This window comes from Tinamus guttatus, unplaced genomic scaffold (assembly GCF_059628265.1).
Source record: "Tinamus guttatus ecotype Peru unplaced genomic scaffold, ASM5962826v1 Tinamus_guttatus_pri_ptg000602l, whole genome shotgun sequence".
In the NCBI taxonomy this organism is placed as follows: domain Eukaryota; kingdom Metazoa; phylum Chordata; class Aves; order Tinamiformes; family Tinamidae; genus Tinamus; species Tinamus guttatus.
The window spans coordinates 7038341-7065420 of NW_028289136.1; the positions used below are offsets into that span (position 1 = coordinate 7038341).

Below are 27080 nucleotides of genomic sequence, written 5' to 3' on the forward strand. Positions count from 1 at the left end.
AAGCAGATGGAACCACCACACCATCCACTGCATCTACGCTTGGACTCCATCTTGAAGGTCTTTTCCAACCATGACGATTCATAGCAGATTCCTCAACACTCTCTTGCCAACTACTGAAAGCCCACGGACGTCGAAGCAAAAAGCAAGGGACACCAAGAGAAAAACCTGAACCCCGCAAAGGTGAAATCATGACCGGTCAATAGACAGCGGGTCACGTTTGTGTATGGTTACGGTTGCACTAAAACATTCCCTGCAGTTGCAGTTTCCATTTAGCAAGCAGAAACACTCCAGGTGGAAAGTTTCAGAGTATTTTCTCGCGTTGTTGCAAAAGAGGCTTTCTTCAGAAATGCTCAGGTTTGGAGGTTTGATTCCCTGCTCTGATCTGGGCAAGCGGGACTTAAGCAAAAGGGATATTCCTTCAAGTTCATGGTGGGCACGGAGATATGGAGTTGTGTGAGCATTAATCAACAACTCTCCACTGGAAAAGGAAGAATGGGTGTTAATTATACATTGAAAAGAATCAAGCCCTGACCACTGGTCCCTAAATAAACGCAGGGCCCTAGAGAAAGGCATAAAGTCCCTTTTACTTTAGAACAAATAAGTATACTTCATTCCACAAGTCCTTTTATCTAGCTTTTAATTTAAGGATAGCTGCGTTGCTCACCAAGACAATTCAGTTTAGAGGTACTTCAGCTAACAGAAAGCATCAAAACACATCAGTTTAGGCCAGCAGTTCACAAGAAGAGCTGTAAAAATATAGTGCTAGCAGCTGCATATCCATGTAGGTGCTTCAGGAATACTGGAATATGTAGGGACGAGTGGCATTAATATCCCCCTCCACGTCCAGCAGGCACAAAGCTGGAGCAGCAACCCACCAAAATCCTCCATCCCGGAGAGTCCGAGATGCTGCCTGCAAGAGCCTCCTCTTCCCATTTTTCTGTTTATCCTAAACGGAATCACCACAACGGAGGCATTCAGAGTGTATTAAATCCCAAGCGACTGAACTGTTTTACAGGAAAGCCTCTGTTTTCTGAAGTTATTTATGTACATATTTAAAATTCACACTCATCTATACACACATTTAGAAGTCTTAACAGCATCCCGAGTGCAATAAATGGGGATATTAAAGTCAGAAACGTATTTCTAATAATCTGCAGCTAGTGCAAAACAGGAGAACAAATTCAATAGCAGGGAGGTCAGTTAAGTGATTTCAGCCTGGCCTCTTTAATACTGGTGTCATTTCAGTTGTTATATTCCAATAAGCTCCGGGCTGTCACTGGGAACACCAGGGTTGTCCTCAGCAGCAAATTCCCCATCCTTCAAGGCAGCATTAGCAGCTGCACAGCTATAAAGTGGGAACATAACATTAATCAGGGTGTCGTTCCCATTCCTGGCTGCTTCTTATGTGTATTTTTTGTAATTAATTTGTAATTTTTTTTGTAATCTTCAATTATAAGTCAAAAGGCCTTCCAAAAACAGCTTTAAATGTTCCTGCAGAGTGGCGGGAGGTGACAAATCAAACATCCTGTAAAATATTGGAGCTCTTTTCTCATCTATAAACTCTTTACTGCAAAACACGTCACCGTTTTCCAGCGGCCGCTTTCCCCCACAAGCCAGTTACCATTTTCCCTCCCCAACCCTTTTATAGTCAAATATATAAAACCCCCTGGTGTTGATTCAACTGCTGTAAAACACTTTACAACTGTAAAGAATCCCGCTCCCTCCTTCCCTCCTGTCCTCCTCCGTGGAGGATTTACAGGGATTTTCACCAGCTGCTTCTGATTCAGCATCTCAATTAGCAGGACGCCCTTCCTGACTGACCACCTTGTGCAAGCTTTTATGAAGCTTTTCATTCTTTAAAAACCTACTTTTTCTCAACTAAGATAAGTTACATGAAAAGAAGATTCGCTTGCAGGCGAACAGAGGTGGAGGAATTTCAAGCACTTAGCAGCAAGCCTGCTTACAACTTAAATCAAATATAATAAAGACCTTTTTGCATCAGGGAATCAAAGTTGCATGACGGGGTGTTAAAACTACTCTTGTGCCCTCATATCTGGTGGTTTTGCTTCGGTTTTCACTCTTCAGCACCTTGATCTTCTTGCCCTCCACTCACGAAGTCACCATCCAGGTGACCAGTGCTGGAGAGAGGAATTAACGTTCACCAAAGCTTATTCCTTGGATTTGGATGAAAAACTCTTAAAAAGTAACCATGAAAGATCTGCCAAAACAGAAATGGAAAGAAAATTTCTAACTATTGATCCCTGAGGAATTAGAAAACCCTAGGAAGGAGATGGACTCAGATATGGTCCCTGCTATCACTGAGCCCTAACCTGGAGGCTATAGGAGAAATGAGTGGCTGCAGACTTGGGAGATGCAATTTCTCTTGACCGTTTTCCTGGGAAAGAAAGTTCCAGTCAGCAGAGAAAAATCAAGAAATTCCCATCATCTTTTGCAGATGGAATCTCCCTGGTGAACCCTGGGCTCTTAGCATTTGGCTACTGCCACCCAAACATCGTGACAAAATTCAAGACTCTTAAATTCTACTATTACCTTTTCATTGCTGCATGAGTTTCAAAATGATCAAGTGAGTATTTCTGGCAATCTCCACACTCTGGTTCATTCAAACCCACTCAATTTAAAGAATTGAGGGAAAAGAAGGGGAAAAAAGAGGTTTTTTTGCACACACACACACACGAAGCAGCTAAACAAGACCTGGCTTTGAAACACAACATCTAGACAGGCCAACTTGAAATTCCTTGACTTTGGACATTTCCATGCAGGAATGATTTCCTGCTGTTTAAAAAAAAATATATTCCTCCCTACGAACCCTGTTTACATTTTTAAGAGCAAACTGCTTGCTGGTGACAAGAGTTAATCTGATGTACTTGAAACCGAAGACTTCCTTGTACAACGTGCTGCAAAGTCATCGTGTTTACCGGGACATTCGCAGTTCCAGTAAGTCAGGAGCTTTCCTCATAAGACTATCCAAAATGACTATGCAATTTTCCCAAGTTTTAAATATGCCTGGAAACGGCAATCCGTACTTAACACACGAACTATTTCTAGCTCGTGTCTGAATTACGCTCCTCTAACATGGAAAAAAATTGCAGACTGTTAAATAGGGAGCGATGGATCCACCATAAATCACACTGCAGTTTGGGATCAGGGTGAGTTGCCACTAGCAACAGAGCTGAAACAAAAATCAATTCTGCCCCTAAACACGGTGAATTCTTGCAAACTCCAACGTTTGATTCATTCTCTTTAACACAAAAACATAAACTCACTCTAATATGAGCACGTGCAGTAAGTTAGAAAAGAATCTTCATATTTCAATGCATCTCAGGTGATTTCGGATGAGGTTTTGCTGCAAATGGAAACCAAAACGGAGACACAACTTGAGCACAAAGTTATTTTTCATAGCTTTCCCAAGCCTGGTTCATCACACTCAAGATGGGTCCTATTGGCAAAAGCACTAACACATCCTAATTTCCAGAGTCACTTGGAGCCTTTGGAAAACAGGGCTATGACAGGAGCAACTTTGACTCCACTTGCTTGACAGCTCTCTAAGAACACATTTCTTTTTGTCATTATCACAGCTCGTTTTGCCCCAGATCTACACAACATCTTGTGGTTGGCAATAAGAGCCTTACAATTTTTATTTATTCACCTGCCACGTTTTAGGAAACTTGACCGTGTTCCCCAGTAGAATGACTTTTTTTTCCCCAGGATAGAGGTACTTCATATATAAATTATGCTTTTTACATGATTTTATTTTCAAAAGCATCTGCATTAAAGCCTTTACACCAAAAAGCTGTCTTTTTATGTATTATGCCACTAATAATTACCAAAACTTTCTTTCCTCACAAAGCACAACTACACTAGACCTACCCAGTACATATATCTTATTCTTCCAATATTTGAAGGCAAAAAGTATAAAAGTCACTCAAATCTGTTGTCCAATCTGCAAAATATGTCTGTAGACAGAAGTCAGGGCGTTCCTTGTCAGGTTTTAGTGCAGGAACACCAGCTAGAAGTCCAAACAACGTATCCCTGCTATTCATACATGGTTTGTAGACCTTTTCTGGTGCCATATATTGGTGGAATTTTTGACATAAATTTAAAAAAAAGAAGTGGAGGCAGCTGAATTCCCATGGGTGACGTATCCATAGGGTAGAATAAAAGAGCTTTCTCACCAGTTTCACTTGCCGTGGGGCAGCTTGGGCTCTGCCTGGCCTCAAACTGGTTCTTTTCCAGTTGGACTTTTCCCAAACGATGCCATGACTTATTTCCACCTCTTTAACCCAACCCTATTCCAAAAAGCAACAACTCAGCGGTGCCAACCAGCCCCTTGACAGGATATTCAAGAGGGCAGGAGAAGCCCTCTCTTGTGCCAATGTTTTTTCTTGGTCTTTTTCACTGCCTGCAAGAGCAGCAGCTCCTGCAGACACCTCAGAAGAGAAAGGAGGCGGAGGATAATCTTCCCCAAGGGCAAACCCAGCTCAGCTTAACTGGCAATTAAGAGTCAGTTTATAATTTAATTCTATTGGAAACGTATTACTTATGGAAACGGCACCAACTCTGGTGCAGGAGGAAGCATCTGGCTTTTTTGCAGAAGGAAAAAAAGCCACGGGAAGAGCAAAGGCCTTTGGAGGACACGTTTCATGGCCTTGCAGCAACGCAGTGAGGATGCTCAGATACTTCAGGCAGAGTTTTAGACTCCTTCTTCAACACCCAATGTCCATTAGCTGCTGGAGAAGTGATGCAAAAGGGAGGATTTCATTCCCCCAGCGTTAAGGGGTGATCGAGTAACTTCTCCTCGGGCAAGAAGCAGATTGAGGAAGCAACTTTAGATGGTCTTTGGACCCAGGCATCAAAACGCTGCAGAGGGACCAGCAAAAGCCTCGTCTAAATGACAGACTACATGAAGATCCCCAAGACATGACTTGTAGCAAACATTTCTGAAGCTCAAAAAATAATAAAAACTTAATTTTAATAGAAATAAAAATCATAATGCTTGCTATGAAGAGCTGGGAGGGTTTCTTTAACTGTGAAGAGAGATATAGAAGAGCTAGGAAGGAAATTAAGCCCCAAGGTTCAAACGGTTTCAAATTCACTCATCGTCCTGTTATCCTGCTTGTGTGCATTTGAAAAGGAAGAAGCTAAAACAACCCTCAAAAATCACTAGGGGCCTTGTTTTCTCCTGCATCAATTCTCAGGGTGTTGCTGGTTTTGTATTTTAAAGCAGAGGAAGAGAAGAAAGGCCATTCGGTACCAAACGTTTTACCAACAAGCCAAGGAAAGGGTCAGCAAGCAGCAAGAAATGCTTTTAAATACATTTAATAGTGCAGTAGCACAAGCAGAGATGAGGATAAGCTCAACTGGACACAGGAGGAGCAACCACTGAATTGCATTTCCCCAAATAAGCAGAAAAAAGGCAATTCTAGCAAGGGAACAGTAACCAAACTCATGGGTGAGATAGCGGTTAGGTTCCCTAGGGAAAAAGATACCTGGGAGCCACATCTATTTTTAAAGAGCTCTTATGTATTCCAGTACTGCTGGCAAAGCAACTTGGGACTAAGCTCAAACCTTTTACTAGCCCCGCGGAGCTACTGCAATAAGTTTATTGAAGCCCAAAGGCCCAGGCTTTACTGCAACTTGCATTAAGAAACTTGTGATGTTCCTGCTTCTTCCCTCATTTCTTCTCTCTCGCTCCTGTAATCGGGATGAAAACCTACATGAATAGTAATTGAAAGTAATATTGATCCTCCCAGAAATGGTGTTTCCTGTTTGGCTTCCCACGACATACATATATACATACATGCATATATATATATATATATATACACACACACAGTAATATATTTTGGACAGAAAATATGAATGTTTCCTCTGTGCACTCTCTGGACAGATACAAAGGGTTTTAGATGAAGCCTCACAACCACCTGATAGAGGGAAGTTTCAGCTCTGCCTTTTTCAAGGCAGAAATTCCCAAGCACTGCCAGAAAATGCAGCTATTTAAAGTTCTCAAACATCTGGGGCGGTTTCATTTCAAATAAATAAATAAAAAAACATTTTTATGCCTATAGTCAAAGCACTATTGATCTGAGATCAGCTCGAGCGCCCCGCATGCTCAAGGAAGAGCGTGGTTTGCGTTTTTGGGCTGGCGTTTTGGGTGGTTTTGTAGTTTTTTCAGCCTGCACGCAGGGTTTAGCAAGGCCAGAAGAAACAACCTATTTATGCCTGGTATTGTGTGCATTTAAACACGGCCCCGGGTGCCAAAATGCTCCTCACCGACGCGTGAGCTCGAAGTGGTTACAGCTAGTGGCTTTGCCACCGTAAATCTTGGAAAGTCTTCGGTGTGGCTGAGCTCTTCCCATAAAACTAGACACCAAGGCGCTCCTTGGAGCTAGCACAAAACCCAGCTTTACTGCAAATATCTGATGGGATAACTCTGGTTCCGCCTAAAGAATTTTAAATATAACTTTAAATGGGAACGTAGAACAACTTTTTCCATGTGTTGCTTCATATTCCTGCGAGCAGTCCAATGGAGAAGGTTGAACAAGCTGGTCCACTTGACCAAGGTGAAAAATAATAAGAAAGTCAGAAGGGTATTTGAGAGAAAAATTAAACTTATTAATTATAATACAAGGCGGAAGCAAGGTAGAAAATCCAGTGAGAAGTGCAGAAATTTCCTAGAGCAAAGGCGCTGGATTTGGGGAGCTAAAGATGGCAAGAAAAGCTCTTTGCATCCAGGTTGACTCCTCTCCTGTGATCCAGATCCAAGAGGGGTCCTCAATGAGAACAAAAATGCTGCTTCTTTTGAAGAATATTTATAGGATGTCTGTTTTATCATAATTTCCTTCATTTTTGAGGACAAGATTCCTGCACAACACTGGGCACAAGATGCTCAAGGCCCAACTAAAGACAAGACCAGCCTGTTCCCTTTGGGTTGCAAACCTGGCTCGACCCTGAATTTCAGATATTAAAAGGAAATTCACAAAATGCATCATCAGAACATTAAAAAAGAGTTATGTTAAAGAAATGTAACATTGCTTAAGATGATTTTCAGCATTAATCTGTGATAAGGTGAAGTTCGACTGGATTTTATGAAAAATGCACACTGGTCCCAATCATATCTGTAGGCAAAAACCTAAAAACAGCTTCAGATCTGGCAAAAATGACCACGTTTACAGGGACATGAGCTTCTGAGACAGAAGCTTTTTAAATTATTATTATTATATTAGCTTTTTTGAATACACCAGCCCTGTGGCACTGCCTGCATTGTGGATTTGGGGACAGGGTTTTACTTCTTCCTTCAGTTCTGGGGCCAGAATGTCGGCATCACCAGGAATCCAGAAGGCTCCGGTGGGTATTTTAGCAGGACAAAAATTCAACTACTCTTTTGTGCCTCTAAAATTGCTTCTACCACATCCCAGTTTCCACAAGTGACAATCTGGTGAGTTAAATATACCCCGTCTTGGGGACAGCTCTCGCTGGGACAAGGCAGCTCTGCACACCCGGATGGCAACCGCTCGGCTGAGTAGCATTTAGGAGAAAAATGGTAGTTAGCTTAAGAAAAAGCCATACTGGAATAGAAAAATGAAAATAAGACAAAAAATAAACAAGCTTTTCCAGGCTAAACACCTAAAAAAAAGGGTAAAAAGGGTATAAAAAGGGTACAAAATTGGTAAAAATTGTATTTTTATTATATCTCCAGACAAGCACATGGGGAAGATGCAGGGCTCACTAGCTAAGGCCACAAGGTTGAATTCTCCTGAAAGCACCTTGGGCAACAGGAGCTTTTCATTGCAGAGCTCCAGAGCTGAGTTGCTTTAATAAACATAAACTCACTTAAAAACCAAAAAGGTAAGGCCAAAAGAAATGTTTTTTTGCAATTAATGCAAGAAATGGGTTGTTGCTTTCTGGGTTTTAGCTGTTACGTCCACTACAAAAAATGAAACTAAATTAAAATCAAGCTTTGTGAGTTAATCCAGGAGCGCGAGGCCACTCAGAAATGCTGAAACAGGGGATCCATTGCTTTTTATTTGCCAGGGATCAACACAAAGCAGGGCGGCCCATGTCTGAATTCCACTGTGCCAAAGCAGCCTTGAATCATTGCACTGTGCCTATGTTTATCCCGAGCCGTATTTTTTCTGCAGAAAATTTGGACTTCCACACCCAGTAGGCAGAGGGTTGGATTTTTTTAAATACATTCCAAGCTTCCCGCAAACAGCTCCAGTCAAAACATCACCAGGATTTAATTCATCCAAGAATGCGTGCATCTTGTTTAATGACTGCCTAATTATAGGTAACATGCCCAGACCACATATTCCGTGGCATCTTTAGAGGGAATATTATGCGGAGAAGCGCGGATCCTCTGCAGACTGAGCATCACTGCAAAGAATAACCCTGATTCTCCTCAATGAATTAAAACAGGCCTTGAAAATAATAAATTCTCAATAGCGGTGAGAACGACTACCTGGTGAGGGAGGTAGTAAAGAAAACTCCACGTTTTACTGTTAAAGAAATATTAATTTTCTAGGTTAAACGGCTCTCCTTGTGCAACTGCTCAGCCGAAGCCAATGCCATTCACTTCAGGCATTTTTAAGGAGTTTTTTTCCCCGATGTGTTCGTTGTTTTCCTGCTTTTCCAGGTTGCAAAACTCTGAAGGGAGACCAGCTCCTGCCCAAGTAAAGCTACAAACAGCAGAGCCGAGCACCAAGACAGGAGCAGCCTGGAAGGGGAAAAAGAGGTGACAGCGAAGGACAAACTTCTAAGGAGCAGTATAAAGGCAAAAAAAACCCTTACAAAATCCTCCTGAAAAGGAAGTTTAAAAAGACTTTATCAGAGACTCACTAGCTGGAGGGTAAAACTCAGGAGAGCCCGAGACAGGGCTGGATATCCAAGAAGGAATCGTGTTCCCCTGCGGCGGGAGACTGGAAAGAGCAGGAAGAGAGGTCAACTTTTCCCTGCTATTTTGCCGCAGGTCGGGAAAAGTAACGGGTTCTCAGAACTTCTTGTGGGTTTTTTAGTTTATATATATAAAATATATGGATGGATGCATTAAATACATTCTCTGGAGCTCTTCCCCTCCATGCTCACCCTTTTGCAGCACTACCCATGCTACAACAAGGCTTTCTGCCCCCTCTGCACCGCGGCTGCTGTATGAAATTTGCTGTATTTAAAACCAGAGCTGCAGTTAGTTGCTCCTTCAGCAACTTGACTCCCGGCCAATGTTGCTATAAACCTTATCTCCAACCTACCACCATAATCGGGGAGATTAGAGCAGCGCAGGCAAATTCCAGAGTACAAAGTATCCTTGCAGCAAAAGGTGACACGTAACCTTATTACCCAGAGCATAATTCAAAACGTAAAATGACATGTTGAAACTGGCAGCAACCAGATATTCACAGATACATATTCATTCATGCTTCCTTTTTTTGTTTCCTTAACATCTGCACACTCAGGCTTGTTGCTACAGGAATGAGACTCCAAATTAGAGGCTGCCAACAAGTATCCCGGCCCGGCAGCGGATGCGGAACTGAAAAGCCCCAGTAAGTTGCCTCATTTCTTCACTCATGTTCTCCCATCAAGGCTGAATGATGGGGAAAATCCAGGAGAAAGGGGATTTAGGAGAAAGATGTGAATGAATTTAAAGGATTCGGGACAGGATATGTCCTGTCCCAAAGGATATATCTTTAAAGGGAGCAGTAGAATTGGGGCTGGGGTTGCACAGTCGGGTTCCCCATCCTGCCCAGTCACCGCTCGTGCTAGCGGATGCTGCGAGGTTGCAAAAATGCAAGCAGGATCAGGGAATGCAATCTAAAAAATATCCTTTTTGGGGGTGTTTTAGGGCTTGTTTTCAGGTGGGCGAGTTGCCCAAAAGCCCCATGTCTCACCCAGCCCCACAGCTCCTCAGGCTCTTACAGCAGAAACAGTTGGCAAAGGGGAGCAGTCCTTTGGTGCAGGCTTTTAGGGCCGATTCAAACAGCCAAGTAACGATAACCTCATTCTCGCTGGCAAAACATAAAAGCAAAAGAAGTAACAAGAGGCATTTTAGAAAACACGAGGGGGGAAAAAAAGACCTTGTAAGGGGGAGGGATATGAAATTCCTTTGCGAGCTAAGCTTGGAGATAACATCCAAGGTGGAGGAGCTGTCGTGGAGCAGGTTTGTAAAGTCTACAGCACATAAATCCATTAGGGAAATCTTAAATCAAACTCACATGTGGATCACACGAAGTTCCTTGCAGCCTTGCGGCCGCCCAGAAAGGAAATCGCGCCGATATCCTGGCAAACTAAGGGCAGGTTCAGACTACAATGAGGCACTTCTTTACGGCCACCGATCGAAGGAGGCAATGTTTGAAAGCAAAATAAAACACGTGAAGGGTTGCCAGCACCTCTGATAAATTCATCCATTCATAACGCTAGGAAAAGAAAAACTAAAGGGAATTTGCTGCCTGCAAGAAGCCAGGTCTGGCCGGAGCGAAGCAGCATCCCAAAATTGGATGTAGGGAATTTTTTTAAGGATTTCTGGCTTGCACCAAAGTCTAAGCTGACCTTTTGGGGGGAAAATCCAGCTCTTTCTCCAGCAGAGAGACCATCTTTTCTAGCAATCCCAGTGCGAAAGGACGCAGTAGTTTTAGCAAAGGACAAAAGCTCAACATATGGCCGTGCCAAAAATATGGTCAGCGACCCTGGAAGCATCACGAATTCCACAAACTCCCCGCTCACCAAGAACGTGATAGAAAGCCCCAAACAGAGATTCGGAAGAAAAAAAGGTGTCTTTAAACCTACTTGCTTTAAATCTAGCTCAAAACCATGTTTTTTTCTTATAGTCAAGTCATAAAGATCCTTCACTTCCACCCATCGTTCACAGGGAAGGGGAAAGGCACCACAGTTCAGAGTGCAGCTGATATTGGATTGCACATTATAATTTTATGCTGTGTCAAAAGCTGTTTCACATCCAGGAAAGTTTTCCAGGCACCTGCTGGAATGCAGTTTTGCCCAGCCCTAGGTGAGCTTTAAGATCCTTCCGTATTCAAAACATGTTGGCTTTTCTTCCCTGCCTCCATGATCTGCTACACCCTAAACACGCAAAATCCGGTGTTATCACTCCAAAATACAGCACATTTTAGCTTGAAGTCAACCTCGTGGGTCTGTGAGCAGCTCTCAAGGAGATTAAATCACTACAGAACGGGTGGGAAATTGGGAGTTACACCTGTATTCCTCAACCTAGAGCAGAAAGTCCCATTTGGGATGAGCAGCAGTTCAGCCTTCATGGCCTGCAAAGGCTAGTGTGAAGTTTTTGGCTTTAAACACTTAAAAGTGCTCAGTTTTGCATAAAAATATCAAAGCTGTTGAAATGGAGAGTCTGTTTATGATCTGGGACGTCGCCAGAATCATCTGCTAACGCACTATGCAAAGAATGTATTTTCATGGAATTTGTATGAGGACTTTCTGATCTTTTCCTTCAATCACTTCCTCGCTCCAGATATTTAAAGTTTTATTCAAAACTGGCCCAAAAGGATGTAAAGAATGTAATTAAGGATATTAAAACCCAAACTAGTTTGTTTCTTTTTTAACACTGCATACACAGCTTAAATGTTAGCATTTATATGCTAATACACACAATAGCTATTTGTAGCAATTTAACCTTTTAAAATAGGAATTCTTAACCACTAACTCGTAAGCCACATGTTCAGAGTTTCTTAATGCTGCAGAAGTTAAAACCTGCAGAATTTGGGCAGTTTAACTGTGTGAAGTCGCAGGCTTGTCCTGCTGGAAAGTTCAAACAGGGCTACGAGACCCTCAAGCCTTGGTAAAAACAAACAGTGTTTGGTTAAAATGTAGTATTTGGGGGTAGAGTGTTTTCTCCCGAATAATTCCCCATGTCCGGGACAAAAGATGCTGCTTTCTGGAGCGCTCGGGATCGCGGGGCGCTGCAGAGCATCAACAAACACGCGGGTCACGGGACGGGGTGACACCAAACCTCTCACATGAGCGTCCCTGATGCAGCAGCAGCACCACGAGTTTCTCCTCCACAGCTAAATACAAATCAAAACACCTCTGCTTCGCAAGCCGAGGTCATGTTTTCCTTTCCAGCCAATATTTTGAGGCCAAAATTCTCTTGCTGCCTCCTCTTCTGTACCCTGGTAGTGCAACAAAGCACTGACATGATGGAGCTGTCGGATTCTATCGCATCATTCCCTGTTTGAGGGATGTTTAAGCTGTGAAGCCACACGGTGAGTCTGCAAACGCAGAGCTCCAGGAAGGCCGAGCGGCGACGACGCGGATTTAGCGAATTAAGTGCATTACCCAGCGTCTTCATCCATAGCATTAAGATTCAGGAATTAAATGAACTTCAGAAAATAAATTACGCTGAGGAAAAGCTTTCTAAGCCAGCCTTTTCACATGTTTTCCTGTTTTGTACCAAAAGCTGTTATAAAATATGACATATTTCGGGAGAAATCCAGGCTTGAGTCATTATGAGGCCCTGGAAAATGGGAAGCGCTAATAAAGCCTGGACCAGAGCAGCAGGACCTGGTCTAAATGTTCCAAGAATAAGTTTTTATCCAGGGAGAAGATTCCTCAGATCAATCTATGGCTCAACACTCAGCATTTGCTAGCTGAACTCTAAACAGTCACTAATTTTAATCCAAGGAAATAAATGTTGTGGTGTTTCCCATGCAGAAAAGCATTCCAATATCCACAAAAAAGGTGGGAGACTGAGGTTAAGACCCTCTGGTTGACTGGAGGGGACTGGAGCAGCATGTCACCCGTCAAAGCTGCCACTTTTGCATTTTAAACACCAATACAAAGCAAGAAATCTCATTTAACTAGCTGGAAGGTGGACTACACGGTGCCAAAACAGAAGAAAAAGCAATTAATTGATAAACATTTTGCAGAAGAACCATTCTAGAAAGTGAGCCCCTCCAAAGGGAACAAGTAATTCCAAGCAATTCCTCCAAGTAATTCCAAGGACCCCATCTCCATGAATATCTTGTTAAAAGCAAACTTTCATGATAAAGAGAAGCAATAGCATTAGTTAAAATGAATAATAAGAAAAATGCAATTTATGTCCTCGAGATTCTCCCTGCTGATTTTAGCCTGTAAAGAGTTTGGGAATTAAAAAAATGCAAGTATCTTTTTATAAGTTTCTGGTAAAAAAATGAAATCCATTTAAAAGTGTTATTCAAAGCCATTTGTAACAGGACGTAAATCACCAGGGGTTTTAAAATATTGTCAATAATTTTAGCAAGCTCTTATAACTGGCAAATCAAATAAACCATTATAGAGAGAAATGCTGCTGAAAAACCAATGCTTTTTGTATGCTTTTGGTGCCTTTTTTTTTTTCAAACATTTCCCCCATTGAAGAGAAGAAAAACTGGTGTGCATTGTGTTAGCTCCAGTTATAATTTCCAGCTGTGTCAAAACTTTAACAGCCTAAAAGCAGGAAATCCAAAGAGGAAATTCCATCGTCAGTTCCTGAAGTTTTGTAACTCAAATGTTCTTCCAAAGCTAGATCCGAAAGGAATCTGTGATTCTGTGAATTCCTGGTAGCATTTGCTGTGGCCTTACCTGATATCCTCGAGCAGCTCGCATTCTGCCTGATGCTTGGCCTGGAGTTTTGTCATCTGCTCAACCTGGCTGTTTTTTAGCTCCTGTGTAACTTTCACCTATAAAGAAAAGCACAGACCGTCTATATTTTCTGCAGGGGTCACATTTCAGCACAAAAAACTAAAGTTTCCTAATTTTGAATGTATTCGTTTCGGTGGAAAATTAGGAGGCAGAATTTAGCGGCGCGATTTAACTCTGTTATTTCAGCAAACGCTCTAACCCCAGCAGCCCTTCATTTCGCATGTCAAAAACCTCATGCATGCTCCAACACTAGCAAAAATGTATATTTTTCCCCCCAAAAAAGAGAGAAGGATGACAAGGGGGAGGGAAGCAAGCTTGGAAAAGGAAAGCAGGTAAAAAGCGCATTGATGGTGAGTACACTCGGCACAAGTTGAAGGATTCTGAAGAGTCTCAATTAAACTGTGCTCCAATTATGATAATTAAGGAGAGCGCCCACATAAGGTTATTTCTTAATTGCACATGGGGGCAGAAGCCCTTCTGCATAAGTCACTCCATAAGGTTGGCCTCAGGTTTTCAGTATTATGCAATTTCCCTCTGAATTTCACAACCCTGAGGATTTCGATAATTTGGGAAGCCACTCGCTAACGCGCAAGAGGGCACAGGACCACGATTTGAGGCAATGGGAAGCGGGATTTTTTTTTGAAAAAAATGTTATTATTGGTAAAAAACAAGCGGTCTTGGCATTTAAGCCCTCTAGTGATCACAAAGAGTCCAGGAATCGGCCTAAAATAAAACCCGTCACCGGCAGCGCATCGAAAGGCCTTTGGATTGGGGGGGACCAAAACGCAGAATGGGGGAAATGAAAAACGAAGAGGGGGGAGACCCAAATCTCCCTCTTTTTATTAGCCCGGCAAAAAAAGACCTTCCAGACCACGCCGGCTAGGAAAAACCTCAATTTTAAGGCTGAAGGGAGGGAAATAAATAAATATATGAATATGGCAACCTCCAAAAGGGTCCTTTAACTGCGGCCTTAAAGTCACGTTTTCCCCATTAGCGCCGGCGCGATCCCGCAAGTCGCCCGCGCGTCCCCGGCTTCGGCGAAGCCAAAAAATCATCCGCCCCTGGCACCGACCTGCAGCTTTTTATTGACCCCCTTCCCTCCGTGCAGGAGGAAAACCCGAGGGCGAAGGAACAACCCCCGGGTCCCCCATGGGGGGCCAAGGCGGCCGCTGCCACCCCGGGGTCCCACCGGCTCCGTCCCAATGCCGGGACCCTCCACCTTGGGGTCCCCAAGGGCTCCTCGTCCTCGTTAATTAACCCCCCGGCCCCATAGCCAGCCCCAGCCGCCCCCCAGGCTGTCCGTGCTCCAAATCCTGCCCTGTATCCTGCTCCCGGCGCTGCCCTCGCCCCGTATCCCGATCCTACCCCCCTCCCCGGCCCTATAGCCTGACACAGCCCCCCCATATGGTCCTTCCCCCTCATAACCTGCTGCAGACCCCCCCGGCCCCACAGCCCGGCCCAGAACCACCCCCGGCCCCACAACCTGCTGCAGAATCGCCCCCCCCCCATAGCCTGGTCCAGACCCCCCCCCCAACCCCACTGCCTGCTGCAGAGCCGCCCCCCCGGCCCCATACCGCGCTCCAGACTCCCCCCCCAGCCCCATAACCTGCCGCAACCCCCTCCCCGGCCCCATAACCTGCCGCAACCCCCCCCCCCCCCGCTGCAGAACCCCCTCCCCACTCCCTTCCCCAGCCCCACATCCAGCCCCGATTCCCCCACACGCCGCTCCAGACCCCCCCTCGGCCGCACATCCACCCCCCCCGCGCCCCATAGCCGGCTCCAAACCTCCCCCCCGGCCCCACATCCAGCCCCGATTCCCTCTCCCCAGCCCCGCTGCGGCCCCACACCCAGCCCCAGCGGCCCCACAGCCGCCTCGGGAGCGCCCGGCCCGGCCCCACACGCGGCCGCGGCCCCGCGCGGAGGCCGCACCTTCCTCGGCGGGGGCTGCATGGTGCCGCCGCGCCGCTCTCCTCATGAACCCGCCGGCGGCGGAGCGCGGCCGCCCTGCTCGCCGCTGCGCTCGCGGGCAGCGCCGGGCGCCGCGGGGAGGAGCGGCCGCAAGGAGAGAGGCGGGGGGCGGGAGGGGAGGAAAAAAAAAAAAAAAAAAAAAAACACAGAAACGGTAAAAACGGCGACTCGGGAGCGCCCCGCCGAGGGCAACGGCGCGGCCTCCGCGCGCACCATAGAGACGCGCGGGGAGGGAGGGAGCGGCGCACGCCCCGCCTCGCCCCGCCCCGCGCGGCCGCCGCCGCTGCGGCTGCTGCGCCCCGTCCCGCCCGCAGGGGGGCGCCGCGATGCGGGCGGCGCTGCGGGGCGGGGGGGCGCGCGGGGTGCGGGAGGCCGTTATAGGCGTTGTACGGGGAGGCCGTTATAGGCATTGCAGGGAGGCCGTTATAGGCATTGCACGGGGAGGCCGTTATAGGCGTTGTACGGGGAGGCCGTTATAGGCATTGCAGGGAGGCCGTTATAGGCGTTGTACGGGGAGGCTGCACGCACATTGCACGGGGAGGCTGCACGCACCATGCACAGGGAGGCCATTATAGGCATTGCGAAGAGAAGCCGTTATAGGCATTGCACAGGGAGGCCGATATAGCCATTGCATGAGGAGGCTGCACGCACATTGCACGTGGAGGCTGTTATAGGCATTGCACGGAGAGGCTGCACGCACCGTGCACGGGGAGCCTGCACACGCCGTGCACAGGGAGGCCGTTATAGGCCTTGCACGGAGAAGCCATTATAGGCATTGCGTGAGGGGGCTGCACGCACCGTGCACGGGGAGGCTGCACGCGCATTGCACGGGGAGGCCATTATAGGCATTGCAAAGGGAGGCCGTTATAGGTATTGCATGAGGAGGCTGCATGCACCGTGCACAGGGAGGGTGCACACACATTGCACGGGGAGGCCATTATAGGCATTGCATGAGGAGGCTGCACACACATTGCACGTGGAGGCTGTTATAGGCATTGCACGGAGAGGCTGCATGCACCGTGCACGGGGAGCCTGCACACGCCGTGCACAGGGCGGCCGTTATAGGCATTGCGAAGGGAGGCCGTTATAGATATTGCATGAGGAGGCTGCACGCACCGTGCACGGGGAGGGTGCACACACATTGCACAGGGAGGCCGCTGCACGCACATTGCACAGGGAGGCCATTATAGGCATTGCATGAGGAGGCTGCACGCGCATTGCATGTGGAGGCTGTTATAGGCCTTGCATTAGGAGGCTGCACGCACCGTGCACAGGGAGGCCATTATAGGCCTTGCACGGGGAGGTCATTATAGGCATTGCGTGAGGAGGTTGCACGCACCGTGCACGGGGAGGGTGCACGCACATTGCATGGGGAGGCCGTTATAGGCATTGCGAAGGGAGACCGTTATAGGTATTGCATGAGGAGGCTGCACGCACCGTGCACAGGGAGGGTGCACACACATTGCACAGGGAGGCCGCTGCACGCACATTGCACAGGGAGGCCATTATAGGCATTGCATGAGGAGGCTGCACGCACATTGCACGTGGAGGCTGTTATAGGCATTGCATGGGGAGGCTGCACGCATTGTGCACGGGGAGGCTGTTACAGGCATTGCAAAGGGAGGCCGTTATAGGCCTTGCACGGGAAGGCCGTTATAGGCATTGAACAGGGAGGCTGCACGCACCATGCGTGGGAGGCCGTTATAGGCGTTGCACGGGGAGGCTGCATGCACCGTGCTCAGGAGACCATTATAGGCATTGCCCAGGGAGGCTGCATGCATTTTGCACAGGGAGGCCATTATTCATGTTGCACAGGAACGCTGCACGCACTTTGCCCAGGGGTGTTGCATGTGCATTGTACAAGCAAGTTGCACACTTGTTGCACAGGGAGGTTGCATATGTGTTGCACAAGGAAGCTGCACGTACTTTGAACAGGGAGGCCATGCATGCATTGCACAGGGAGGCCGCATGCACGTTGCACCAGGAGGCTGCACGCGCATTGCATGAGGATGCAGCGCACATGCTGCACAGGGAGGCTGCATGCACGTTGCACAAGGAGTCTGCATGCATGTTCTACGAGGAGGCAGCATGCGTTTTGCACAGGAAGCAGCACACAGACAGGCCACACGTGCGTTGCACAAGAAGGCTGCACCTGTATTGCACAGGGAGGCCACACACGTTTTGCACAAGGAGGCCACACGTGTGCTGCACAAGGAGGACTCACACTCGTTGCACAGGGAGGTCGTGCACGTGTTGCAGACGGAGGCTGCACACGCGTTGCACAGTGGGGCTGCACATGCATGTTGCACGGGGAGGCCTCACACGCGTTGCACAGGGAGGCCGCATGCCCCTGTGCGCGGCAGGAGGAGGCCGGGCCTCACTGTACAGGGAGCCTCCCCCGGCGCCAGGCCCAGCTGAACCCAACCTGGGGCTCCTCTGCCCTCCTCCGGCTTCCTGGTGGAAAAGCAGCAGGATAAGAAAAGGGGAAGGAGAGGGAGGAAGGGAGCTGGGAAGGTCTGTGGTAGCCTGGAGCCCATCCCATTCCTGTCCCTGTCTCTGTCCCACCACGTGGGGACACCCCACTGCGTCCCCATCCCGCCGTGTCCTCACTGGGCCCTCTCGGCCTCTCCCCTCTCCCACGTAATGTTTGTCCTACCTGCCGGGTGGGACAGGATTAACTTCCATGGGAACGCGGCGCCCAGAGTAAATACCTCCGAGCAGGGGAAGTTTGGCAGCAGAGACAGTTTTTCTCTCATTTTTGTTGTTTTTTTTCAACGTGTTGGCAACTCCCCTGCTCCTCTCCTGGGTGCTCATGACCAGGCATGAGCAGGAGCCTCCACGGAGGCCACAGGAATCCGCCGCCTGCGAGACCCGCCCGGAGAATCCCAAAGGATTCGTCCTGGTCCCGGCGCTGGACAAGACCTCGAGGGCTCCTGAGCTGCCCCAGGCATCGGTGGGACCCCTCAAGCCCTTCTAGGCTTTGTCCTGCTCCCCTGGGCACACTCCATGCGTCTCCATCTCCTGGAAACCTGCTGTCCAAGGAAGACACGGACCGGCAGGTAAGGGAGGAGAACCCCAAGAGAGCTCCACACCGGAGCCAAAGGAACATGGGTTATTTGGGGATGGGGGCCACCGCCGCTGGCTGGGGACGTTTCCCCCTCTGTGGTGACCACCAGCACCCCGACCTGCTCCACGTATTTGCTTCTCTCGCTCCGGGGCAGAGATCCAAGTTCAAGTTCCTTGATCGCCCAGCCGGCCTAATCGCTGGCACGCTCCGTGGCACCCTTTGGATCCTGCTCTCCTGGGGAGCCCTTGGGCATGTTTTGCAGGACAGTGAGAAGCGAGAATCCCAAATCTCTTCAGATTCATGGGACCGAAGAGCCTGGTAGGGAGAACCTGTCTCCCAGGAGATGCTGGTCCTCAGAGGAGACCCCATGGTCCCCGCTGGCCAGATCTGCAGCAGGGTGGTGGGTGCTTGGCCAGAAATGCATGAGGAAATAGATGATTAAAGGTAGGAGCCTGGCTAAGCTATTCCCATAGGGAAAGGGAAGGGATATGGATGAGAAGGCTGGAAGGAACCAACTGCTTCACAGCAGCGTGGGCAGAGCATCAGCACTGGCCCATCTCGACACTGCCACCTTGTCCCAGCACCTCGCAGTGGCCTCAGGTCATCCCTACTCCAGTCTGGGATGAAAGGAGATGATTTCTGAGCTCAAGCAGGGAATCTCGGTGGGTGCTGGAGCTGCCGACTCGCCCAGGAGCACCCAGTGCAATAAAAATTCCCCTGCCCGCTCACGCGTCGCTGTGCGGCCCGGGCTGCGCTCCCCACCTCTGGTTAATGTGTAACCCACAAGTCACCCGGGCACATTTCTGCCATTGCGACGTTGGCCCTTCCCGGCTGGGTGCATCCCTGCCCCGTGGGCCACGGGTGTTTTTGTGCAACGCGCTGCCTGCTTGCGCAGAGGGTGAACAACAAGCTGGGGAGAAGTCGGTGAGAGCTGGTACCCCCATGGAGCAGGAGGATGGTGGCGATCCCTGGTTTTGGTCACTCAGACAGCCGGTTTCCTTGGGAAGAGATGCTTGATCCATGGGGAGCATCCCCAGAGATGTCTGGGCCAATGGGGCTTTGCTCATTTTTACCTCTGCGGCCAAAATTGTCCCCACCACAAGTGCCAGTATCCAGCACAGGAGGAAGATCCACATGGTCCCTGTCCCTGCAGTGAGGACCATGGCAAAGCTCTTCTTTCCACCACACAGCCCCAGGGATGATAATGCACCAAAGCTCATGGAGAACCATGGACCTACCAGGGCATCGGCATGAAGGAATCTGTCCTCTCCAGACATGGACATCAAACCCTCTACCACCTTCATGGCTCAGTGGGAAAGTAAAGCCAAAATAAGCGTGAGACCTTCTGGAAGGGGCTTTCATTTTACCTTGTCTCCAAGCAGTTTATTCTGCCAAGCTGGAAGGAGGATGATGCCATGTCCTGCTAGGAGATGAGCCCCTTCTGATCCTCTCAAGTCCAGGAGAACAGCTATGGGTCAGCCAAGGGGAAGTTGGCACCTTTGGGCTGAATCTGGTGTTAAAACTAGTAAAAATGCATATTGGCCCCAAATTCTGCAAGGGCTTTTCCCCTAGGTCAGTATATAATGTCAGTGGCTCCCAAACAGAGACTGGAGATGACTAAGGAGAATTTCCTGCCTACAGGAGCCTGGCGAACTTCATTGTTTGACTCCTTTCCTTTTGCATCCGTCTTCTCCATGAGACCCTGACACCGAATATTACATCCAGTGGCCTAGAAATGGAGCCTCGTGGAGGTTTCGCTTGCTTGAACATGGGGCTATAGGAGACCAAAGCATCCTTATAGGAAGGGATCCCATCATTTGGGGGATCCTCCAAGGAAAAGCCCATCTTCGTTTCCAATAAGGAGAAGGAAACAGAGATGAAACTCCTAGGAGGAGCTGTTGGGAGGAGACCAGACATTTCTCTCCAGAAATACAAACTGGGAAGTTGAGATCATCATCATCACTGACAGAACCCAGCTCCAAAGGCAGTACTGGGAAAGAGGAAGGAAATGGTGGAAATTCTCTTTGATGGTCTCCAGTTTCCCCTCCGTGTCATTAACACCAGCATGGAAGAGCAGCAGAGGGGAATGGTCCAGGGTGTGGACAAGCCTTGGTGGTATCTCCATGACATCCCTTATTCGAGCACCTGGCAGGCAACAAACCTCTCAGGACAGGGGCTTGGGATGGCAGCAGTGTGCCCTTGTTGCCAAGAAGGCCAATGGGATCCTGGGGTGCATTAAGAAGAGCGTCTCCAGCAGGTCGAGGGAGGGGATCCTGCCCCTCTACTCAGCTCTGGTTAGGCCACATCTGGAGTATTGTGTCCAGTTCTGGGCTCCACAGGACAAGAGGGATGTGGAGCTGCTGGAGAGAGTCCAGCGCAGGGCTACAAGGATGATCAGGGGCCTGGAACATCTGCCCTATGAGGAGAGGCTGAGGGAGCTGGGCCTGTTCAGCTGGAGAAGAGAAGGCTGAGAGGGGACCTGAGCAGTGTCTAGAAGTACCTCAAGGGAGGCAGTGAGGAGGATGGTGCTGGCCTCTTTTCAGTGGTGGCCACCGACAGAACTAGAGGTAATGGCCACAAACTGAAGCACCAAAAGTTCCACAGGAACTTAAGGAAAAAATTCTTACCAGTGAGGGTGCCAGAGCACTGGAACAGGCTGCCCAGAGAGGTTGTGGAGTCTCCTTCTCTGGAGATCTTCAAACCCGCTTGGACGCAGTCCTGTGCCACGTGCTCTAGGAGACCCTGCGTGTGCAGGGGGTTGGACTAGATGACCTCTAGAGGTCCCTTCCAACCTTAAGCATTCTGTGATTCTATGATTCTATGGCAAGTTGGGACCTCCATCCCACCGCAGCCACTCGCTGCTGCTGCTGCTTCTGCGTCTTCCTCAACACGCAGGCCCTGTTGGCCCGGTCACTTCCCTCTAAGCCAATCCCAGCTCCTCCTTAACCTGGAGGGCCCTCAACCTGCTCCTCAACTGCAAGTTTTCTGCAGGAGTAAGAGCCTTTCTCCTCCAAAAAGCGACCAGTTTCCAGCTTTCTTCTACACACAGCATAGAGTCCTCCAGGTACTCCACTGGGGCTACGCATAGTCTGCAAGAAAACCCCATCCATCTCTTGCTCCAAGAAAACCCCATCCACCTCATGCTCCTCTTCTCAGAAGCCACACAGGCTACTGACTTCCCCCCATGGCTCCCAAGCTCCTTCAGCCATGGGAGATGATTTCCCCTGGATTTTTATCCAGGGCACACTTGCTGGAAGGTCACTGTTCCCGTGCAATAGGAAAACCTGTGTTCCTGGGTGAGCTTCTCCCCGGCTCCGAGCGTGTTGCTCCTGCTCCGCGCGGGCAGGCGAGCAGCAAAACGCTCTCACCAAGCCCGCTCTTACACAATAGCTGCCCCGGGGAGCAATTTTTCATCTCTGAGTCATAGGGGAAATGAAAGAAGAATTTATTGTTTCAAACTGCGTGAAAAAAAATCTAATCCATTTACTCCAGGCATTCAGACTGCGCCTCTGGAAAGTCCCAGTGTTTGGAGTAGCTAGAAACATTATAGGCATAGGGTTATAAGCATCAGCTAAGCTCGGCTTCATCATGTCCCTTCAGCACAGAAAGATGTGCGGTCTGGCAATGCATCCCTTAAGAAAAGAGTGGAAAAAAGAGTCTGGATCTGCCTGGAGTGATCCCAATGTGATGCTCTTGCTGGATGACTCTATAGCGTGTGCCCTTATTTCTGTCATATGGAGGCTCAAGGTGTCCCCGTGCCCCGAGTGGGTGCATTTGCTGGTGGAAGGAGGAAGGAGATGTTGCCTGGGGGGTGAAGGCCACAGTGCTGGATGCAGGTCCAGAGCCGGGAACGTCCCTGTCCTTCTCCGAGCATCTTCTGGTTGCTGGAGGGCCAACCCAGTTGAGATCTTCCCATGCCCTAAACCTAATCCTAACCGGGGAGGGCCAGCAAAGCATTGCAAGCTCCCCAAGCGCTCCCAAAGAAGAGCCATTTCCACCCAAAGAGGATTCCTCAGCCTTTCCTTGGGTGGCAAAGTGTTGGCTAAGGCTAAAAACCGACCGCAAAATCTTGGTGCCTTTTCCTCTCATTTTCCTGACAATGAAATGCAGGGAACTCTTGGGAAAGCAAAGGAGGCAGCCAGGACAAGAGGGGACACAAAGAGTTAAGCTGCTTTCTGGCTGCCAGGCCCATAGACGCAATGTCTTGCGGCAGCAGCACTTGTAGAGCTCTTGTGCACGCTCCAGGGTGGCCTGGAGGACCGGGACACGCTTAACGGCGCCTCCAACAACCTGCCCCGGAGCTCCGAGCAGCTCTGTGAGCGCTACCAGGCTGGGGAGAGTGGTTGATATCTCAGGAGGTCCGATATGGGCCAACGCAGGGTCCTGCTGCAAGGACACCCCGACCTTGGCACTGGTGAGGCCACTGGTGGGTCCAGTTTGGGGCTCCTTGGTGCCAGTGGCCAACTGGATCGAGGCCAGCGCAGCCCCAGGGTGGTCGGGCACGGAGCCCAGGAGCCAGGAGAAGGCCAAGGAAGATCTCGTTGCTAGTGCAGAGGAGCTGGAGTCACCTCGGAGGTGCCCGGTGAAGGAATGAGTGAAAACAGCATGTTCTGGACCAGGGGAGTTGCCATTAGACACTAGGCAAAAAAAACAGAAATTCCTCCCTGGGAGGAGGAATTTCAGGAAAGGAGGAGGAGGAAAATCCCTCCAGGGCGGTCAAACCCTGGAATGGGGCCTGGAGAACAGGGGAAGCTCCATCCTTGGTGATATTCAAACCCGAGGAGCCTGCCCTAAGCTGCCCATGCTTTGAGCAGAGACCCCAGAGGTCCCTTCCAGCCTCGGCAATTCGGGCTTTCCACTTGCTCCACGGAAAGCTGGGCCATGGGTCATTCCGTCCACCGGGAGAGAAGACAAATTCCTCCTAAAGCAGCAGGTCTGGAGACCAACAAACTCATTATCTAGCAGGTCCCGGGGGTCCTTTAGTGTCCCACTCACCCAGGGTCACCTATCTCCCCTGAGAGCCAAGGAAAAGATGGCAATGTCCAGTCTTGGTCCTGCTGCTTTCGCCTGGTTTGTTGGGATGGTCCTAGAAAGTGGGGAGAAGCCCAAAAACCTTCAAGCGAGTTGACCCCTGGTCCCTTCATGCCTGTCGCATCGCCCGGCTGGAGGCTGGAGCTGTTTTAGCAGCTGAATTTCGGAGCAGAGACTCCCCAGATGCCCCCGAAGCCACGTCCTGCCCCAAGATCTGTGCTGAGCCCCGGGGCCGCAGGAAGCAGCAGGGTGTTGGAGTCCAAAATAGCTTCTCCGTAGGGCAGGGCAGGGCGAACCTGGAGGCTCCGTCCGGCCGCAGGAAGGTGAGTGACTCATTCCTGCAGCTGGGCGCCTGGGACGGGATCCTGCCCGGCCTCATCCAGCTGGATACGCGGCGAGCCGCTTCCCTTGCAATCCTGGCTCCAGGTTTCACTTCTTGGGTGATTCGCTTGGAATAAACAATAAATAAGGAGCCCTTAAGGGTCTTGCTGCAGCTCCAGACACATCCCCATGTGTTGCCCTACAACCAAGATGTTAAAATGTTGAAGGAAGCTGATTCCCACCGCTGAAGACACCAGGTTTATCCAGGCTGTGGGAAGAGTCTTCCTCGCTGCCATGGGCCTTTTCCAACCAGGAGGAGGGAAGTCCTGGTCTGGCATTTCCACCTGCACCAGTTTGAATAGGCTCTACCAGACGCTCTAGCTGCCACCCACTTCAGTTATTCCTCCCTTGTTTTCAGCCTGGAAAACCTGCTCCTATGATTCCCGGACTGGTGTATCCAAAAAACAAGGTCTTTTTCCAGCAGCAGTGGTTGGTGGATAAGTGGTATTGCCTAACAGAGCTTATTTTGCAAATCTTGAGCTTATTTTGCAAATCTTGACTTCCCGACGCTGCTCAGCCACAGGTGAGAGGCAGATCTACAAGGAAATAGGCATTTTCCCCCAGGGGGAATTCGCTCCTGTTTGGCTGGTGCTGGGAGATCAGATTTTCTTCCGGCATACTGAGGAGGTGGAGGGTCTCCGTGCGCCCCTCCAATGTTTTAGCTCCTTATCCGAGGCCTGGGCCGCTCCGTTTTCATTCCCGGGATGTGCTCCTTTAAAAGCAGGGAGTGGTGGGAGAGCTATTTTAAAGACAGTGGCCGGGGTCCAAATCCGACCGGCCAGCAGGGCCCTAGATAACAATATTGGCCGGGTGACAAGGATTGGGAGGGAGCCTGGGATGTTTCTCCTTCCCAAGTGGGTGGTTATCGCCCCCGGAGCAGATGCCTCCTATCCAACCCCGATCCCGTCTGGCGTTCGCCAGGACTGGGACAGATGCTCCGAAACCGGAGGCTGATGCAGATCCAACAGGAAGGCACCTGCTTGAGGCTTAGGGAAATGCACATCCGTGATGGAGCATCGAGCCGGTGACTCGCTCTTCCCCGATTCCCTCCGGATTGGGGAGTCGGAGGGAGCTGGCACAGCCCTCGGACCCAGCGGAGACGTTAATCCGGAGGAGCCACATGGGCAAGGCGAGAAAATCCCTCCAAATAAGATGGAAAAGTAGCATCCCATGCCAGCAGCTCCTCTCCCTGAGGAGCCGGCGGTTATTTTGGAGCGGGACGGGAAGGAAGCGGATTCAAAAGCCCCTTACTGAGAGCTGCTGTTTTTCTGGAGAACGCAAGGCCGGGAGGGTGGGAGCCCACGCAGCTCCCTGCCCTGCTGCATCCGAGAGCAGGAAAAGGGCCCGGAGAGCTGCTGCAAGGCGGCTTTTCCTGATGCCAACGGGAATTGCACCGTCTCTGCAAATATAAGGAGATTTTTTCATGGCTCCACGCTCTATTTTGGGCTCTGCCCGTTGCTTTGAGCTGCTATTTTTAAGGGGATTCAGTTTCAGAAGGGAGGCTCAACATTCCCAGGGAGCACCCCCTGGGAAGCATCCACCTCATCCCACTGGATTCTCCCAAAAGGCAGCACCATCCTGCCCCGGGAAGGCGGCTCTGGGATTTCAGGGATGGCTCGAGGAGGCACCCAGGGCTCCGCGCAGCACCCGCAGGACACGTAGGCTCGACCGGAGGGTTAATTTTATCCCCGCGGTCCAGGTTTATTTAAGGCTTTGGCGAAGCCGAGTCCCCGGGGCCACAACGGGCCCCTTGTGCCGCCCCGGGAACGGGATCCGCCGGCGCCTCCTGGCAGCCGGTCCTTGATTTATAGAGCTGGCAGGGAAAGCCGGGAGCTCCCGCGGGCCGCGAGGGTGAAAATAAAACACCCCCCACAACTGCTGCTAAAGAATAAAATGAAATAAAATAAAATAAAATAAAATAAAATAAAATAAAATAAAATAAAATAAAATAAAATAAAATAAAATAAAATAAAATAAAGCACAGCGCAAGGCCATGGCTTAGGTGCTCCTGCATCTATCCCAAATGATGGAGCATCCAAGGATGGATCCAAAAAATCGCCTGCGCTCCCAAAGCTGCTGAAACTTCTCTGGGATGAATGGGATCCCCAGTACCAGGCAGTGGGATGTGGTACCCATGTTGCTCCGTGTGGATGCACTGATCCTGCGTGCCCGGAGGCCCGGAGTGCTCCCAGCTTCCCGTTTGCCAATCCTGGGCAAGATTCATTCCTCCCTGCGAGATGCTGGAGGAAATGCTTTTTCGGAGCATCTTAGAAGCCTGTGTCGCTGCCAAGGGCTGGGAAAACCGGAGAACTGGAGCCACGAGGGGCTGGTTTCCAGCTGTGCCTCTGGGCCAGGCAGCTCTGCTTGGGCAAATCCCTCCTTTCCCTCCTGCTGGATTCAAAAGCTCTCGGATCATGTGGCTGGAGATGCTTTGGAGCTGCCCGAGATGGTGAATGCCAGTTTGGTGGTTGCCAAAGCACCTGGATCCAGCAGGTCTGGAGGGACCAAGGTCGATTAAGTCGGACACAGGAAACCCGTATCGTTTCCCCGCGCGATGACATTAATTAGCGGCTAATGAACCCGAGTGCTGGGCCAGCTTCCCAGGCCTGCTGGTTTGGCCGCTCCAGGCCTCAGGGGAGGAGTTCGGCCCCTGGACGCCCCGACCTCCGGCCACGCTGTCCCTTATCAGCCCAAATAGCTGCGGCCTCACGTGTTGTTTTCCCTCCTCAAATAAATGACATCAGGAGAAGGAAACGGGGCCTTTCTGGGCTGGCGCGGAGGTCCAGCATCAGCTGCAGAGTGGAGTGGACTCCTGAGCCTCCAAAACTGAAGGGTTTCCCCGCAAAACTGAAGAGTTTCCCCTAAACTGAAGGGTTTTCGGGTGGTACAGCCAAGGGGAGCAGATTGTGGGGATGAGGAGGGGCATCAGGTCACAATCCCAGCCCTGATCCTGTGCTGTGCACCTGGCCCCGATCCTAAGCCCGATCCCAACCGG

The 27080-nt window shown here is 49.7% G+C and overlaps 1 protein-coding gene across 2 annotated transcripts in view; it reads right to left on the reverse strand.

The window, feature by feature from the left end:
- Positions 1-15733, reverse strand: part of FCHSD2 (FCH and double SH3 domains 2) — a 91747-nt gene extending 76014 nt beyond the window's left edge. For both annotated transcript variants that reach the window (XM_088534996.1, XM_088534995.1), the window contains exons 1-2: positions 15568-15733; positions 13579-13676 (exon numbers count right to left, since the gene is read on the reverse strand). In XM_088534996.1, the coding sequence (XP_088391122.1) occupies positions 13579-13676; positions 15568-15588 (119 nt within the window). In that variant the 5' untranslated portion in view covers positions 15589-15733. The remainder of the gene's footprint in view (positions 1-13578; positions 13677-15567) is intronic.
- Between the last annotated feature and the right edge of the window lie 11347 nt (positions 15734-27080).